At 39.3% G+C, this 13,404-nt stretch overlaps 1 protein-coding gene across 6 annotated transcripts in view; it reads left to right on the top strand.

The window, feature by feature from the left end:
* Window positions 1–10,605, top strand: part of STK33 (serine/threonine kinase 33) — an 89,086-nt gene extending 78,481 nt beyond the window's left edge. For all 6 annotated transcript variants that reach the window (XM_067540748.1, XM_067540743.1, XM_067540744.1 and 3 more), the window contains exons 12-14: window positions 6,602–6,847; window positions 8,456–8,539; window positions 9,781–10,605. In XM_067540748.1, the coding sequence (XP_067396849.1) occupies window positions 6,602–6,847; window positions 8,456–8,539; window positions 9,781–9,948 (498 nt within the window). In that variant the 3' untranslated portion in view covers window positions 9,949–10,605. The remainder of the gene's footprint in view (window positions 1–6,601; window positions 6,848–8,455; window positions 8,540–9,780) is intronic.
* Window positions 10,606–13,404: the final 2,799 nt, after the last annotated feature.

Genomic DNA, 13,404 nt, shown 5'->3' with positions numbered 1-13,404 from the left:
GAGAATAATTGTAAGGCAACTAGGACATTGTGTTTAAAAGATCTGCTTATACGTTATATTTTGAACATCATTGTTATAATCCTCTTCAGGAATTTTTGGGACAAATATAGTTTATTATTATGTGCATAGTTTAGAGCAATCCTATAATTTCCTATCAACTGTTCAACCTTGATATTTGCACACAACCTACATTCCATTTTCTTTCTATCTAGCATTGTATATTTTGAGGTCCACTGTATATTTTAAGCTAAAAGTACTTCATCTCTTTTTTGCCTCGCTACTCATTGTGAAAATGTCTGAGGTGTTTTCTCAGTGCTGAGACTGGCAGAGGGTGCTGTTTCCTTTCAGACAAGGGGTTTTGTTTTTCCCCTGCTATTAATATTTTTTCTTGGTACAGTCTGTGAGCACTGTTGAAGGTGATCTCTTCCACAGTTTGGGTGTTTTATTGTTTTCTGGTGCTGCTGATGCTGTGATACAATTTCTCTTTGGTTAAATTACCAGTACATTATCGTGCTTGACTTGGAACCAGGAAGCACAGCAATTTCCTCAGTATAAACTTCCACACCCAGAATGAGATTTTTTATTTCTTTTGGCTACAAAATTTATCAAAATCAACCTTCACTTAAAAAAAACTCTGGTATCTACTTTATGGCCCCAATTTATCAAAACATTTAAGTACATAGAATCATAGAATGTTAGAGTTGGAAGGGACCTCAGGAGGTCATCTAGTCCAACCCCCTGCTCAAAGCAGGACTAACCTCAGCTATATCATCCCAGCCAGGGCTTTGTCAAGCCTCAGCTTAAAAACCTCTAAAGATGGAGATTCCACCACCTCCCTAGGTAACCCATTCCAGTGCTTCACCACCCTCCTAGTGAAAAACTTTTTCCTAATGTCCAACCTAGACCTCCCCAACTGCAACTTGAGACCATTGCTCCTTGTTCTGTCATCTGCCACCACCGAGAACAGCCTAGCCCCATCCTCCCTAGAACCCCCTTTCAGGTAGTTAAAGGCTGCTATCAAATCCCTCCTCATTCTTCTCTTTTGCAGACTAAATAAGCTCAGTTTCCTTAGCCTCTCCTCATAAGTCCTGTGCTCCAGCCCCCTGATCATTTTTGTTGCCCTCCGCTGTACTCTCTCCAACTTGTCCACATCCTTTTTGTAGTGGGGGGCCCAAAACTGGACACAATACTCTAAATGCGGCCTCACCAATGCCGAATAGAGGGGAATAATCACTTCCTGCGACCTGCTGGCAATGCTCCTAATGCAGCCCAATATGCTATTAGCCTTCTTGACAACCAGGGCACACTGCTGACTCATATCCAGCTTTTTATCCACTGTTACCCCCAGGTCCTTTTCTGCAGAACTGCTGCCTAGCTCGTCAGTCCCCAGTCTATAGCTGTGCATGGGATTCTTCCTTCCTAAGTGGAGGACTCTGCACTTTTCTTTGTTGAACCTCATTAGATTTCTTTTGGCCCAATCCTCCAGTTTGTTTAGGTCCTTCTGTATCCTATCTCTACCTTCCAGGGTATCTACCACTCCCCCCAGCTTAGTGTCATTCACAAACTTGCTGAGGGTGCAATCTACCCCATCTTCCAGATCATTAATGAAGATGTTGAACAAAACCGGCCCCAGGACCGACCCCTGGGGCACTCCGCTTGTGACTGGTTGCCAGCTAGACATGGAGCCATTGATCACTACTCGTTGAGCCCTATGCTCTAGCCAGTTCTCTATCCATTTTATAGTCCATTCATCCAACCCATACGTCTTTAACTTGCTGATAAAGAGCATAAGCATGTGCTTCACTTCCATTTAAGTCAATGGTATTTAAGCATGTTTCTAAAGTTAGACAAGGGCTTAAAGCCCAGATTTTTAAAGGTATTTAGGCATTGCCTCAGTGTTACAGGATCAGTTTCTAACTGATTCAATCTCATAATATTCCTGTAAAGTAGATCTGTAGTATTTATATCTATTTTAGAGATGGGTAAATTGAGCCACAGAGAAATTCTGACTTTCCCAAGGCAATCAATGCAATGCTTAGCTGTCTTAGGAGCCAAAGTTTCAGCTTAAAAAATGACTTAGGAGCCTAAATCATATTGACTTTCAATGAGACTTAGACTCCTAAATCAGCTAGGTATTGCAATACTGAGCAGAACAATACCTCAAAGAGTTTTTTTTAAAAATATGTTAAGTACAAAAATAATCCTGGCAATGGTATTGGTCTATGGAAATGTATATTTATCAATAATAATGCAGAAATGGCAGAATTGTTCAATGAATTGTTCAATGAATATTTCTGTTCTTTATTTGGGGAAAAAACAGATTATATAGTCTCATCATACGGTGATGATAACACTCTTTCCATTCTACTAGTGTTTCTGGAGGATGTTAAAGAGAAGCTGCTAAAGCTAGACCTTTTAAAATCAGGTCCAGATTCTTGCATCCAAGAGTTTTAAAAGAGCTGGCTGAGGAACCCACAGAACCATTAACATTGATTTTCTATAAAACTTGGAGCACTGGGGAAGTTCCAGAAGACTGGAAAAAAGCTAATGGTGTGCCAATTTTTAAAAAGGGTAAATGGTTGACCAGGGTAATTATAGGCCTGTCAGTCTGACATTGAACTCATGCAAAATAATGGTGTGACATATGGGACTCAATTAGTAAAGAATTAAAGGAGAGTAATGTAATGAATGTAAATCAGCATGGGTTTATGGAAATTAGATCTTGTCAAACTAATATAATATATTTTTGATGAGGTTATAAATTGGGTTGGTAAAAGTAATAGTGTTAATATAATATTTAGACTTCTGTAAGGCATTTGACTGCACAACATTTTGATTAAAAAACTAGAACAATATAAAATTAACTTGCCACATCCAATGGTTTAAAAACTGTCTCACTGAGAGGTCTCAAAATGTAATTGTAAATGATAAATCATCATCAAGCAGGTGTTTTTCCTGCAGGGATCGGTTCTTCGCCCTACCCTTAACATAAAATCATTACTGATAAAGTATGCAGATGACTGAAAAAGTGGGGGAGTGGTAAATAATAAAGATGACAGGTCATTGATTCAGAGCCATCTGGGTCACTTGGTAAACTGGGTACAAGCAAACAATATGTTTTAATACAGCTAAATGCAAACATATACATTTAGAAACAAAGATTGTAGGCCAAGCTTCCAGGATGAGGGACTCTATCCTGGGAAACAGTGAATCTGAAAAAGATTTGATGATCGTGATGGATAATCAGCTGAACATGAGTTCCCAAACTATGACCAAAAGAATGTTTGCTATCCTGGGATGCAAAAAGAGGGGAATCTTGAGTAAGAGTAGAGAGGTTATTTTACCTCAGTATTCGACACTGGTGCAATCGCTGCTGGAATACTGTGTCCAGTTCTGGTGCCCACAATTCAAGGATGATGATGATAAATTGGAGATGGTTCAGAGAAGAGCCACGAGAACGATGAAAGGATTAGAAAACGTGCTTTACAGTGATAGACTCAAAGAGCTCAATCTGTTTCGCTTAGAAGGTTAAGGGGTCACCTGAGTACAGTCTATAAGCATCTACATGGGGAACCAATATGTAAAAATGGGCTCTTCAATCTAGCAGAGAAAGGCATAACATGAGCCAATGCCTGATGGTTGAAACTAGACAAATTCAGATTGGAAGTAAGGCATACACTTTTAACAGTGAGACTAATTAACCACTGGAACAGTTTTCCAAGGGGTCATGGGGGATTCTCCATCACTGGCAATTTTTAAATCAAGATTGAATGTTTTTCTAAAAGAATGTTTTTCTCTAGCAATTGTTTTGGGGCTGTTTTATGGCCTTTGTTATACAGGAGGTCATAGTGGAGTATCACAGTGGACCCTTCTGGCCTTGGAATGTATGAATATATACCTTTAAAAATCTAGGCTAAGTGCTTTGCTAAATAGCAAAGGACTGCTGAATCAGGACCCGACAGAGAAGTCACTCTCTTCATTAAATAACCAAAGGAAAAACATTAGTGTTTTATTGTCCTTAATCCTGTCTTCCTCCCAACATGTCACAGCTACAGACAGTCCAGAACACATTTGGAACTTGTGTGGTTCTGTTGCATAAGGAGATAGCATGTGAGGGCACCACAACAGATCCACCCAAAGTACAATTCTCCATGGACTTTGTTCTGATGCATGGGAGTGGTAGAGAAAACATGGAAATTAAATTTGGAAATAATGGAAAGACTACATAAAGCCACGAAAAATTCCCAGTGGGATGGGGATGATAAATAACTGAGGTTGGAAAAATGGAGAATTTAAAACCCCAGAGGAAAGGCCCCTTCTGAAGACATAGATAAAAAGGCACAAAGGCCTCCATAGCCAAGAAAGAAAGAACAATGTCTGCAACTAACGCAGATATTAAACTCCTAACAGAGTTTAAGATGATGAAAACAGACAACCAAACCAAATTAATGGCAGTTCAGGAGGAGGTAACAAAATGGAGGGTTTAAAAAAAAAAGCCTCTCTATGCATATGAAATAGATGCTAGACAGATGGACAGAGACCAATAATGAATTACATAATACTCAAGGAGTACATCACAAAAAGTGAATGTCAAATACTAGGGAAAATTTAAGTATAAAAACAGTTTAACTAATGCGACAAATTGCCAAGGGAGTTGGTGGAATTGCCATTATTAGTGATACTTATGACTAGACTTGATATGTCTCTATCAGGAATAATGATAATGACATTATTAGTTCTGGAAAAAGGCCCGTATCTCTTTCCTGGATGTTTTACCCTGTCACACAGCTCCTTTGCATTTTTCCAGAACTGAGATTTTTACTTGAGTTTTCTGTAGTGTTGCAAGTTGGCTCTCAATATCAGCAGTCTAGTGATGCTCACTAAGCTGGAACTGTGTGTCTTTCTAGATATGTGCTTGGTGTCTTTATGGAGGAAATACTGCATCTTACATTATTCACAAATAACTGGACGTCTCTTCATTTGGTGTCTTGAATCTTACTGAAACACACATGCTTAAAACCCAAACTGAAAAAGCTGAAAAGGAAGACAAAAGAAAATGAAACAATATAAAGACAGCCAATTAGTAAACCACCACTCTCTTTACCCACAATTAGCACCAGATGCTAGCCCATTAAACTCAACAGGTGTTCAAATGAGCCAACACAGACAATTAACTTAAATGATTCCACTTTCTTAAAAATTGTCAGAATACAAACGCCTGCTTCTCTTTATGTGCTATATAATTATCTAGAGCTATTTAAGGCCTAGATTTTTTTTAAAAGGCTTAAACTCAGCCTCTGATTTTGTGGGTACAATTCAAGGCACTTACATATTTAACTGCCCGATTGTGCCTGAAAATTAGGTAGGTAGTTTAGTGTCTGTGCCATCAGTTTTGCCCACATTTAATTGCAGATGTAAGTAAATGAATCCATTCCTGGTTCACTCAGAACATATGTCCTATTTCACATAAAAGAAATTCATTCCAGGCACTAATGCACAAGCATAAAAAGAGTCTGAGCCAGAACTCTTTATTGACATATTGTGTCTAACAATTAGATCAAGGACTTGGAGTAAGGATTCATGTATTCTACTTCTTACTCTACCATCGATTCACTATATGACCTTGGACAAATCACGTGCTCTGTGCCTCAGTTTACCTATCTGTGCAGAGGATATAATTACATTACAACTTTGTATTTCCAATGAATGCTAGTAAAATGTTTCTAATTAATGTTGGTAAAACTCTTTGAGATCTTCAGTTTACAGGTGGTATATGTGCAGAGTAATATTTATTATTAGATCTCCTTTCAGAAACTCAACAGACAGACCAATTTTACTCTTCAAAGCAAACCCACCTTGCACATTTGAACCTCTCTCCACTTTCAGAACTTTCAGAATCATAACATATTAGAGAGGGTATGTATGAGTGAATGGTATAGACTTTACAAAATTGCACAAGCAAGATGGAACAAAGGCAAATAGAATAATTATTTAGGTTCTTATAGTCTCCTCTGCCTCGCAGAGCAGAGGGGACAAAAGCCTGATGGATTAAGCAAAGGGCAGAACTGCCTCCACAGCATTGTTTCCTCTGATCCCCTAGAAGTCCCACCACCCTTTATTGAGGTTCCATTGGGTTCAGGATAGGAAGAATGGGTGCATTCTCAGAGACACTGTCCATATCTCCCACAGACATAAAGTAATACTGAAGGATAAGAGTAGTCTCTGACAATGGAATTCCTGTAGGAGTAATGCTGTGGGTGTTTTGTAGGAAGTCTTGGAGGCATTATGGAGCCCCAAGGCCTTTGAACATCTACTGTTTGTTTGTGGTCCAAATATTCTGCTTGCAGTGGGAGGGGCATGCAGTCGGCATGCCCCTCTCCTGAGAAAGATGCCATAGTAGTGTTTAAATCGGAGATTTTCTGGCATTTATTTACTGTATTTGGGGTCCCCGGTCAGTAGAAAGCTATACAAAAATGCACGTGCTTTCAGATATAGAGTTTACAACAAATAGGCAAATTCCTTTGGTTTTAAATTTTCTAATATTATGTGTTGCAGAGTCAATAAGTGAAAAAAAATAATAAAACCAATTGTTACCATGTAGGGTGAAACACGTATTGTCCAGAGGCCATTTAATGTACTGGAGCTGATGAAGGAATGGAATAACAACCTGGACATTGGTGAAGTTTGCAGTGTGGAAGAAGAACTGAATAGTCCATCTACTGCATTGAATCTGGGTGAAATGAGTGAAGAGCAGGAAAGTCCTGTGAGCAGCAATGGTACCTCAGATCTTGGTGCAGAAATTGAAACAGAGAGTGGGAGCAGCAAACCCTGTACACCAGCAAAACAGGTATGTGTGCAGTACTCTGAAGAAATAAAACACTATATAAGTGTTAAGTATTATTAGGGGGCAATATATTGGCAAAGTAGGGAATAGTGAATACGACCCAGTGCCACAGAAGATTGCTGGAACCTAGTGAGAGATTTATACATTGAATATAGAATCTTAATAAATACAAGGACACAGAATGAGGTGTGTACTGTACTGAACTGTGAAGCTGAAGAGGAAGGGACCATGCACTATGACAAAACCAGACTGACTTGGAGTACCAATTCCTTAAGCTATGTCTCCTGTTCATTCCGTTAAGCTGGCGTGTGTGCAGAAACTTAACAGAAAAGGAATAGGATATTAAGAAACTGATATGTAGGGCAGATGAGGCGGAATCTCTGAAAGACACTCCATTCTTTCCTTCCAAATTCCCTCTGCATTCTGTAAGTAGGAGTCATGAGAAGCCATTCTTGGGGAAGTGAAGGAAAAGGTAAACAATGGTTCACAAGCAAGAAATGTATAAAATTACTAGTGACATATTAAAGCCCAAGGTATAATGCTTATAATAGGCATTGCTTTGATTTCTCAGATGACTTGTTGCTCAAGATATTGAATTTTCATAGTAAGCAGCTGAATCCCTGGCCTGAAGAGACAGAAAGCCATAATGCAAATGCTGGGTGTTCTGCACTAGTTATGACCTGTCTCTTAGGTTTATTGATCAAACTGCAGACTGTTCCTGTGCAACAAGCTGAAGTCTTCACTATTATCCAGTATGGTGTCTGATCAGCCTTAGCTATGGAGCTGCAATACTGTGAATATATCATAGCAGAATATTCTTGGTTGAATTAGAAGCTCCTCCACCCCCCGAATAACTGGACTTGGCATAGGTAGTTCCATAGGAGTATGGGGAAGAAATTCTTTCCTCACTCAAACTGCAGAGCTGCTCCTCAGTTGCAAACGTAGCCCTGATGTGTGGTAGTTCCTGCTGCTACTTTGCCCCGCTGCAGTGGAAGAAGAGGGGTGGTGGTAATGCCTTATGGATTTGAGGAGTACACACAAGATCACCATGTCTCTCCAAACCAACTGCCTAGAGACTCTCATACAAGCTATGCAGAGCTGGGCTCCCTGAATGCTAACCCTTCTCTTGTCCATACAGTGGAACTATTTCATCTTGGGTCCTCAATGGAGGAAGGAGCTGGATTTTGCCATAAGGGAAAGGTGTGCTTAACATACATGGAAGAGCTGAGCACTAAGTTTACTGATGGTAGACTTGCAAGTAAAAAATTTATATAAAAATCCTCACAAATGGATCTGACGTGTGAGTTAAATATTTAATCTATCCATCTGCCTCTCAGAAGAGCTCTGCTGGTGGTAGCCTTTATGTCTACACTGCAATTAAAAATGTGTGGCACCAAGTCTCAGAGCCCAGGCTCCAGCCCAGGCACAAATGTCTACACTGCAATTTTCTAGCTCCGCAGCCTGAAGCCTATGAACCCGAGTCAGCTAACTCAGCCAGCTGTGGCTATGCCGTGGATCTTTTATCTCAGTGTAGCTATGTGTAATGTAGGCACTTTTCTAGCCTCCTAAGTATACTTGGCTTATTACTCCAGCTACTTGATTCTTTCACAGGTCAACAAGAAAAAAAATAACACAACTGCTTTACCAAATGGGACACTTAAAAAGAAGAATACAACCCCCAAGCCATCCAGTGCTGTAAGTATTATCTCAGAAATAAACACTCTTCCAATTATCTTCAGTTTTACTTTGTTTTATGTTTTCTTCGTTAACATTTTATTTTAAAACACTTTTAGAGTAAGAGAAAAGAATAGTGATTAACTAGAGACAGGTGAGTTCTTATTCACCTTTTTGCATTAAGATTTACAGTTGATTTCTGTTATGAAATAAAATGCTGAAGACCCACCATCTCCCATTGAAGTCAGTGGGAGTTTGTGTGTTTAGCATCTTGGAAAATCAGGCCACTTGTAGATTTCTAAATATAGATTTAGAAGCCTAACTTTAAGCATCCAGTTTTTGAAATTTTGGAATAAACTGTTACCTATGTTAAAGTTTGTTTGACTTAAAAGGCTACAGCACAAATGAGTGAAGGTAAGGTAAGCATTAAAGAGTAGCTCCTCAGCTGGTGCAAACTGGCATCATTCCACTGAAGTCCTCAGCTGATTCATGCCAACTAAGGCTCGGGCCCAAGGAATGCTCTTACAATAGTTAAATGCACTTTGTCAGTAGGTAAAAAAATGAAATGATTGAGATTTATTTATGGGATGGCTGTTGACTGTTTTCTCTGTTTTGCCTTTACTTAATGCAGTTTTAAAAAAAAATAAAAAAAATCAATCCTAGTATAAGATAAGAAACCTGAAAACTAGAGAATAAGACTTAGTGAAATAAAGAATATTGGTTCTCGTGTATTGGTCAAGTTTTAATCATGAAGAAGAACAGAAAAAATAGTCCTAATTATACATTTATAAAGGATAAAGATAAGAGCTTTAAAATGTATTTGAATTATTATAATAATTGAATAACAATAATGGTGATGATTATATTTGTTCCTTAAAATTATAACTCTTGGTACAGAAGCCTAGCTAGTGCATACTAGTATCAGGTAATTACAGTTGTATGTAAGTAGTCCTAAACAGGTATTAAGAATGCAGTATTGCCCACAAAGCATGGGATTTTAGATTAATGGAATAAAAGCAAAGAAAGCTATGTAAGTGTACCATGGAAGAAGTTAATAATTTGACTTTTTATAAAGCTGCTTCTCTTGCACTTTGTCCTTTACTGTCTTTAACCAGTTTTTATAACTTATATTGCTGTAGAATATTACCGGTATGGTATCACATTAACTCATCTGCTTTTTGCATTATTGTGTTTAACATTATTTTGATCCCTCATATTTAAAATGTGTGGGGTGTGTGTATAAACTTCTTTTTTAACTATAGTCCCCTGCAGGTAGGTCAGTATCTCCAGTGTCAAATTCAAGGCGAAATCAGGACAGTCAAGAGAAGAAGGGGGAGACAGAAAAGTCCCCTGGGTCTTCAAGCCAGGGATTGGGAAATAAAAGCATGCAAAAACCTACCACCACACTCAGAACCAAAAAGAAATCATAGGGTGTTGCCATCAACTTTGAACAACATATAAATGGGGCAACTGTTACTTGTGCCAAAATGAGGAGACTGCATAAAAATGGATAAGTAGATCCTGAACTGTTAACCTTTTTGCTCTCCTGCACCCTATAATCAGCAGAGAGCTCTGACTTTCCTTCAACACTGGAGAAGATTCTAAAGCAGTGTGAACTCCTAACCTGTAAGAGGACATCCACTGATAGTATTGTTGTCAGAGTGCAGATTATCAAATTGTCTAAATATGTATGTAACTTATTTTTCTACACTAGCAGGCACTGTGTGTGTGAGTAGCTCACTAATATGAATCCACTTGCTATATTTTACTTAGATTTATTAGTTTTGTCACAAAGATGGGGGAAAAATGAGAGGCCAGAATTTGTAATGGGGGTTTCTAATAACAGTGTGCCCTTTGCACAATAAGAATTTTCTAGGTAATTGTTCATAAACTTGTCTAGACACTTATAGCACAAGTACTTGGTCAATGGAATTTGCTACTGCTATTTTAGGTCACTGTGGATTGCTTACAAAACTTATTTTAAACTTGACAAATGGGAGATGTATTTTTGAAGTATGATGAAATGGCTGTTGTTCTTGCTGATAAACTTCTGATGTGTTGATGAAATTCTTAAATAAAAGCAGATGTTAGAATAATGGCCTTTACATGTTCATTTATCTTCATGTTCGAAAGGACAAGGAACTGTGCTGTTAAGCTAAGGTTTGTTGTGCTTTTGTGGAAAATGAGAATGTATTCTACTGTTCAAAACTCAATGCCCCTTTCTCTGAAGGTAAGTCTGACCTATGGACCTTTACATTGTTCCATTGGGGGGACAAACTATACAAATTCTTAGTTAAAACTTTATATTACAAGTTATTCAATCACTTATGCTGAGGACATTCACAGTATATTGGGGGACCAAATACATAGATCTTTTCTCTTGTTCCCCACAAAAACTCTTGAATTTCTTTTGTGCTTGTCAGAATCTAGATTTCACACATTTTCACCTGCTTCAGTTTGGGTCATAAATAATCCTATACATTTCAAACACATTGTGCAAGAACCTGGACATTTTAAGAAAATCACATTTATGATAAATGAGTTAAAATCTCTATTGCATCATGCAATATTAACACAGTGAAAAACTACTCAAAATCTCTTTGAAGCCTATAGATAGATCCATGCATTGTTAAGTACCTTATATGGACTGTTAATCTTCTGGTTGTTGTTTTTACCTTGGGACATAGAATGAGTTCAAGGATGTAAATACTACAGATAATACTAAATTTTATGAGTATAGATTTCTATATTCATCTGATTTTACTTCTGTCAGAATATCACCTTAACCAGGCAGTTCTTCCAATATTTTTCCTGTACACTCTCGCTTGTCTCAGCAAACCCCTGTTCCACATACTGAGTTTAACAGTCTCTCTGGTTTTATTTGAAGCGGTCAAAGCCTCTTACAAAGTCCATCCAGCTTTCTAAGTCTCATGACACCAATGTGTTAGGTTAGACTGTGGCCTAAAGTACGATCTCTTGTTGGCTATTAACTCACATTGCTCATTCTTTTCCTTTAGTGAGACAGTCACTTGAAGGGCATGTCAGAACTCACTCTGTTAGAGCTGTGACTGCATCATTAGCCAACCTCAGGTCAGTCCTACCTGATCACAGTTGCATAGCTGCAAAATGAAGTTCTTTCAATGACTTGATACAGTGTCGAGGGTGCCTCCATTCTGTGTTCAAATAAGCTCTTTTATAACGTATATAGAATTTTTAGAAGCCCAGCAGACATGCTGACAATCTGCTACCACTGCTCTTTTGAACCATGGGAACCTGAAAATTTACTGCCCTACATCAAAGGAAAATATCATTTTTACAGTGATGGCACTGTACAATAAGTAACATTTACCTTTAGAGTAAGGAGAATTATTTGCTTCCTACTCTCCTGAGAAATCACATAAGCACCCAGTTCTGTGGAGCTCAGTGATTTCCAACCTTTTTGATTTGAACACTCCTGTTTGTCCGATCGGTGCCTGGGCCCCCTCCACACAACCTCTCCTTGTGCTGGCATGCTGTGCTTTGTTGCAGTTGCCACATCTCATTTATTCATAATCCATTCTCTATCTTTTTCCTAGTGGTCTCTCTCTTTCCCTCCTGTATATAGAGTTCTGGGTTTGTTTTAAATTGTTATTGCTTTCTCTGTCCTCCAGTGTTCCCTTAGGTGGGAGGTAGTATTTGCCTTCCTTAGCAGTGGCGGAAGAGACAGAATGGTATTGTTCCCCCTAGTTGCAGAGCAGGTTGGGTGGGGCAGGGCTTAAAAGCTGCATTATTGCTGCCCGTTTCAGCATCCCTCCTTATTGCACAGTGGGGAAGCAGGCACATGGGCAGTAGTGCTACAACTGGAGGAGGTCACTGTTACCTTCATGCACATAGGCAGTGGCACTTGCTGCAGGGATGCACCTGTTCCCCATTCCACTACACCCTACAGCAGCGTTTCTCAATTGGGGTTCCGCGAGATGAATTTAAGGGTTCCGCGAAAAATTGAAACCGCGCCACCGAAAGCAGCTGAAATCGCGCCGCTGAAAACAGCTGACAGCGCCACTGAAAAGGGGAAGATGTCCTGGATTTTTCAGCGGAGGGTATCGCGTGGCCCCGCAGAAGTTAAAAAGGGTTCCGCGGCCAAATTTAATTGAGAAACACTGCCCTACAGGCTTGGGAGTGCTGCTGCAGCTCCCTGAGTGACACTTCTCACATACACGTGAACAAATGATCAAGTTTGCAGTCTGGCTTTGGGGAGGGATCTTCTCTGGGGCTTGGAAAGATTGTTGTGATTTTTGGCCTCCCCTTTCTCCCTGGCACTCTTACATGCTCATTGCTGAGAGATGAGAACAGCCCCTCCCTCCTTGACACACTTAATAAAGTTACCAAATTTACCTGTCAGATTTTTCTGAAAGAAAGTAAGGGCGAAGTATAGCATCCAATGAGGTGTGAAGAGATTGGAAAGGGCTTGTGACTCTATCCCTTGTTAGGATCCCAAAGGCATGGGTTCTGTCCTTCCCAAAGGCTGGAGAAGCCCCCATTACATCAGTAATTCCCAGAGATTGGTAAAACAAGCCTATTCTTAAACTAAAAATATCCCCTATTATAGCTCCATGCATTCTTTTACCTTGTTTCTTGCTTCTGGGTCTTTTCTTCACTCATTTTCAGTGTCTACGTTTTCCCTCCATCTAATTTTTCCTTCTTTAAAAGATTTATTATTCTTTCTCACACCTCCTGTCTATTCCTCCTTTGATGTGGTCTTTCCTCCTTTTCCCCTCTTTCTGTCTGAGTGGTTGCTGGCTTCCTCTCCCCACCTCTTTTTGCATCACTGCTTACCCGCTAGACTGAGCACAATAGCTTGCGAGGGATGTTTCCCTTTTTCCCTCTGTTTCCTTCTTTCCTCGCTG

Source organism: Emydura macquarii, unplaced genomic scaffold (genome assembly GCF_026122565.2).
Source record: "Emydura macquarii macquarii isolate MOO-44397 ecotype Brisbane River unplaced genomic scaffold, CSIRO-AGI_Emac_v2 contig_587, whole genome shotgun sequence".
NCBI lineage: Eukaryota > Metazoa > Chordata > Testudines > Chelidae > Emydura > Emydura macquarii.
The sequence above is the reverse complement of the archived record's forward strand: the minus strand, read 5'-3'. Positions and strand labels throughout refer to the sequence as shown.